The sequence below is a fragment of the Exophiala bonariae genome (genome assembly GCF_035927105.1).
Source record: "Exophiala bonariae strain CCFEE 5792 chromosome Unknown scaffold_81, whole genome shotgun sequence".
In the NCBI taxonomy this organism is placed as follows: domain Eukaryota; kingdom Fungi; phylum Ascomycota; class Eurotiomycetes; order Chaetothyriales; family Herpotrichiellaceae; genus Exophiala; species Exophiala bonariae.
The window spans coordinates 1-3,888 of record NW_027042556.1 but is presented as its reverse complement, the minus strand read 5'-3'; the positions used below and the strand labels follow the sequence as shown (position 1 = coordinate 3,888).

Sequence of the window (3,888 nt, the reverse complement as noted above, 5' to 3'; positions counted from 1 at the left end):
ACTGTGAGTATAGACCTGTCACTGGGGTGTGTTCTTTGCTCACTCTTCCAGGCCCGTCATCGTCGTCATCGTCCCTGGACTGGCGGAAAACAACCTCGCAAGGACCTCAAATCGAAAGCAGCTCGCAAACCCTTGCTGACGGCTCGAAAATCTGTACTGACTACGGGTGGTGGTAAGTTTCTATGACAACCCAGAGTTCTGGAGTATTGACATAGATCCAGTTAAAAGGGCTCGGCGATATAGGCCTGGCACAGTCGCACTTCGAGAGATACGACGTTATCAAGTCAGATGAATTCACTTCATGTTTGCTGAATTTGGCTAATGCATGTCCAGAAATCCGCTGACTTACTGATCTGGAAACTACCCTTCCAGCGACTTGTCAGAGAAATTGCTCAAGACTATATGCATGACGTCCGATTTCAGTCTTCTGCCATCGGTGCCTTGCAAGAGTCCGCTGAAGCTTTTCTTGTGTCTCTTTTTGAAGATACAAATCTGTGCGCGATCCATGCCAAACGGGTTACTATACAGAGTAAGGACATCCAACTCGCACGTCGGCTTCGAGGAGAGCGATGTTAAGAAGAAAGGAGATGAAATCAGAGAAAGGTCGCTGTACTTACTTGGATTCTGTTTCTTAAGACAATAGTTGAAATATCAGTTCGACATAAATAAATTGGTACTGCTTCATTGCCTCAGTCGCTTCCTGTCCGCACTGGAGTTATAGAACTGCCACAACTCCTTCTCATCACGAGACCACAACACAAGAGTGTTCGGCCTACAGAGCTATCCGTCTTGATTAGCATACATACGTTCTTCATGGCCTACCGGGCACATATGAACGCCAAGTGCCGTCTCAAATTTGACCCTTGATCAATTTGGGTAAACTGGGACAAACTCGGGCAGATCAGTGTTCCTTCGCCCCCACAGAAATCTCGTTTGCAGTGAGAGTTGGCTTGAATCGATCTATCGTATGAATGAGAGCCTTCAACTCCGTCACCCAAGACATTGAATAAGGGAGGGCCAGGGTCTCCCAGGTCCAAAATTCCGACCGACACCATGGACAGTTGAGTTCAAAGACATCCTTCGAACCGAGGGTCAGCGTCGTGTCCGTGTGCCCATCAGCTAGGGCTTGCTGGAGACACTCTGAGCACAACAAGGTACCACAGTTGGTGACGTGGCGGTACTGGCTGTGCTTTGGATCACAGGACCGTACTGATCTTTGTGAAAATTGGCTGAGGTGATTGCTAATCGACCGAATCACTTCCAGAGCACCTCCCCTGTGCGATAGAGTGGCAACTGCCATCTTGACGTTCGCCAACTCTTGTCTCACATCCCGGAGCTCGTGGACAGCCGTCTTAAGCTGATCTCTGAGGACAGCTGTATCGCCCTGGGCGATAACAAGCTCTGCGCCCATCTCTTGCTGCGCCCTCACTCTTTCGTCTTTCAATTTCTCTATCGATTCAAAGAGATTTGAGATTTTGTCGTTCCTTTCGGTCATAGCTGCGGACCAAATATTGATTTGCAAATGTTTCTGGTGCAGCTCTTGTCTCATTTCAGTCGCGGTGTCCTGTGACTCACAAATCTCGAATTTGAGCAAAGCACTTTCCCTCTGATATCTGGCAGATTTCGACTCAGCTCGTCTTTTCAATCTCTCAAGTTGTTGTTCCACAGCCCGTCTTTTGCGCTTTTCTTCACCTGCTTCGTAATGGAACGAGTGTCTTTCTACCTGGAACTGATCCTGCAGCTCTTCAAGTCTCTTTTGGGACACCATGTCTGCATCCCGGTGTTTTGCTCTGATGTGCTCTGACTCCTGCTTCAACTCCTCGACCCGTAGGCTTCTGCTCGAAATTTCCGTCTCTGCTGCCTGGAGTTTCGCCCTAAGTTCGTGAATTTCGATCTGGCTCTTGGATATTGTGTCATCCCGCTCTCTCAAAAGCTGGGCTTTGTTCTGTTCTTCTTGAATTGTTGAAGCAACAATCTGTTTCATCCTCTCAATCTTGGCCTCAAGTTGCTTGACCTTTTGGCGAACCTTCAGGGATTTTCGCGCGTGATCATCCTTGCCCTCTTTGGCACGGACTTGCTCATGTGCCACCAATTGTTCCAGCTCCCTAGCTCGTTCTTCTTGCTCGCTGATGGTGCAGTTTAGATTGCCTTCCCGTTCCTGGGCACGCGACTGCCATAGCAGGAGTTCGTCTCGTTGTCGTTCCAGCTCGTCGGCGTGCTCGCTTGCATTCTCCAGTCTTTCCATCATCGTACGGAATAGCATGTCTAGCTTGCATTGGGTCTCATTGACCACAAAGGAGAATTCTTCGGCCATGGTAGTATGTCTGACGATACGCTCCAAGCAGTTTGTTAGTATTCAAAGTGTATGAACCTGATTTTCAGCGGTCACGCCAGAACAGCAGTACCAGAATCGAGATAAAATGTTGAGTGTGAGGTATGGGGAGAGAAAGACATGCAGGGTGAGGATGACTGCTTATATGTCTGTTTCTGTGCTGGCATTCCCCTCGTCCAACTTAAGGGTTGTCGTGGCGCCCAGAATGCCACTGCCGCTTCACGTCCACATAGAGCTGCGATGCCAATGGGTCGACATTCGTCCACATTTGCCCTTCCAAGGAACTTGGTTTTGTCGACTGGTAGGATGGCCACCACCCAGTCGTGAACCCTGTTCTTCCATGCACCTTATTTGTCTGGGGTAGTTCTCAGCCACTGTCATTCTGGTGGGGCTCATGCTGGTCTCGGACCATGACTAGGTGCATGAGCTTTCGTTGCCCGTTTCAGGGTAGTGAGATGAATTTTCAGCGTTGTAACACCCCTTATTGTTACTTCCTCGAGATAGCCATCTTTTCGTGCTCACCTCTGCTGTTATACTGTCTCGAACTTCTTCACCTCAACACGCTGGATGGCTCATCAAAGTTTCAGTGCCCCTAGATTCGTATTTGAGTGTGTTCCATCAGATTCAACGGATCAGCTAGGCCTCATCAGTTGCTCAAGTAAAATGACAAGGTGTACAGTCAACGTCTCCGCCTGCATGATTGCATCTTGCACGTAGAAGATCTATGTGGTACGCGCCAATCAATGAATCAGAGTGATCGACGATGTGCTTTTGCACAAAGACGTGGGGGGGTTTCTCTGCTCGAGGGTTTGAGGTCATGTACAACAGTCAGAAAGGCAGACAGTTTCCCTTAGCTCAACATATGACCATTCGTCATACAAGATCTGGTCCGTGCTCATGTGTTCCATGCGTCGAGACTATTTTACCCAGGAGTAAATTCCTAGCTATCTGATAGTTCCTAGGAGCAAATTTCTGGGAAGATGGACGTCCTCACCATACCGTGGTACTAGACCAAGTACTCCAGGAGATACTAGTACCCGAGGAGCAATGTTCTAGGACATATGTTCACCCCGATGTATATTTGTACCTAGAATGTATGTACTGGCTCCAGAGCACTACTAGGCCCTTGAACCTTTTTTGGGTCTCTTGAACCGCTCACTATCTACTATGGTAGTATATGCAAGTACATTTGCGGAGTCAAGTAGCTGATCATCGACTTCTAGATCTCTTTGTGGAAGTAAGATAATCGTATTTGTCCCGTCCACCGTCACAGCCTCAAAACAGTCTTCTGGCGCTAACAGTTGCATGTTCGTATCGAGTAGTCGCAACCCTTTGCGCATGTTCTTCTTCGCTACCCGTACCAGCTCTGTTGGATCACTACGATCTACCCACAGGGACTGTACATTCCTCCATATCAAGTTCTCCCGGATTTTGAAATGAATGTAAACCATTTCACGTTCTTGTCGTGGCAATCTCTCCCGTTGTTCTCGTTCTTGTCGTTCGTGTTCTTGTCGTTCGTGTTCTTGTCGTTCGTGTTCTTGTCGTTCGTGTTCTTG

At 48.3% G+C, this 3,888-nt stretch overlaps 1 protein-coding gene across 1 annotated transcript; it reads right to left on the bottom strand.

Annotated features, from left to right (window-relative positions):
- Positions 1-901: 901 nt before the first annotated feature.
- On the bottom strand, positions 902-2,314 carry LTR84_012804 (uncharacterized protein; the record flags this gene model as incomplete). The annotated part of the gene is made up of 1 exon (XM_064856320.1): positions 902-2,314. One exon carries the CDS (start codon positions 2,312-2,314, stop codon positions 902-904), a length of 1,413 nt encoding a protein of 470 aa, XP_064699738.1.
- Between the last annotated feature and the right edge of the window lie 1,574 nt (positions 2,315-3,888).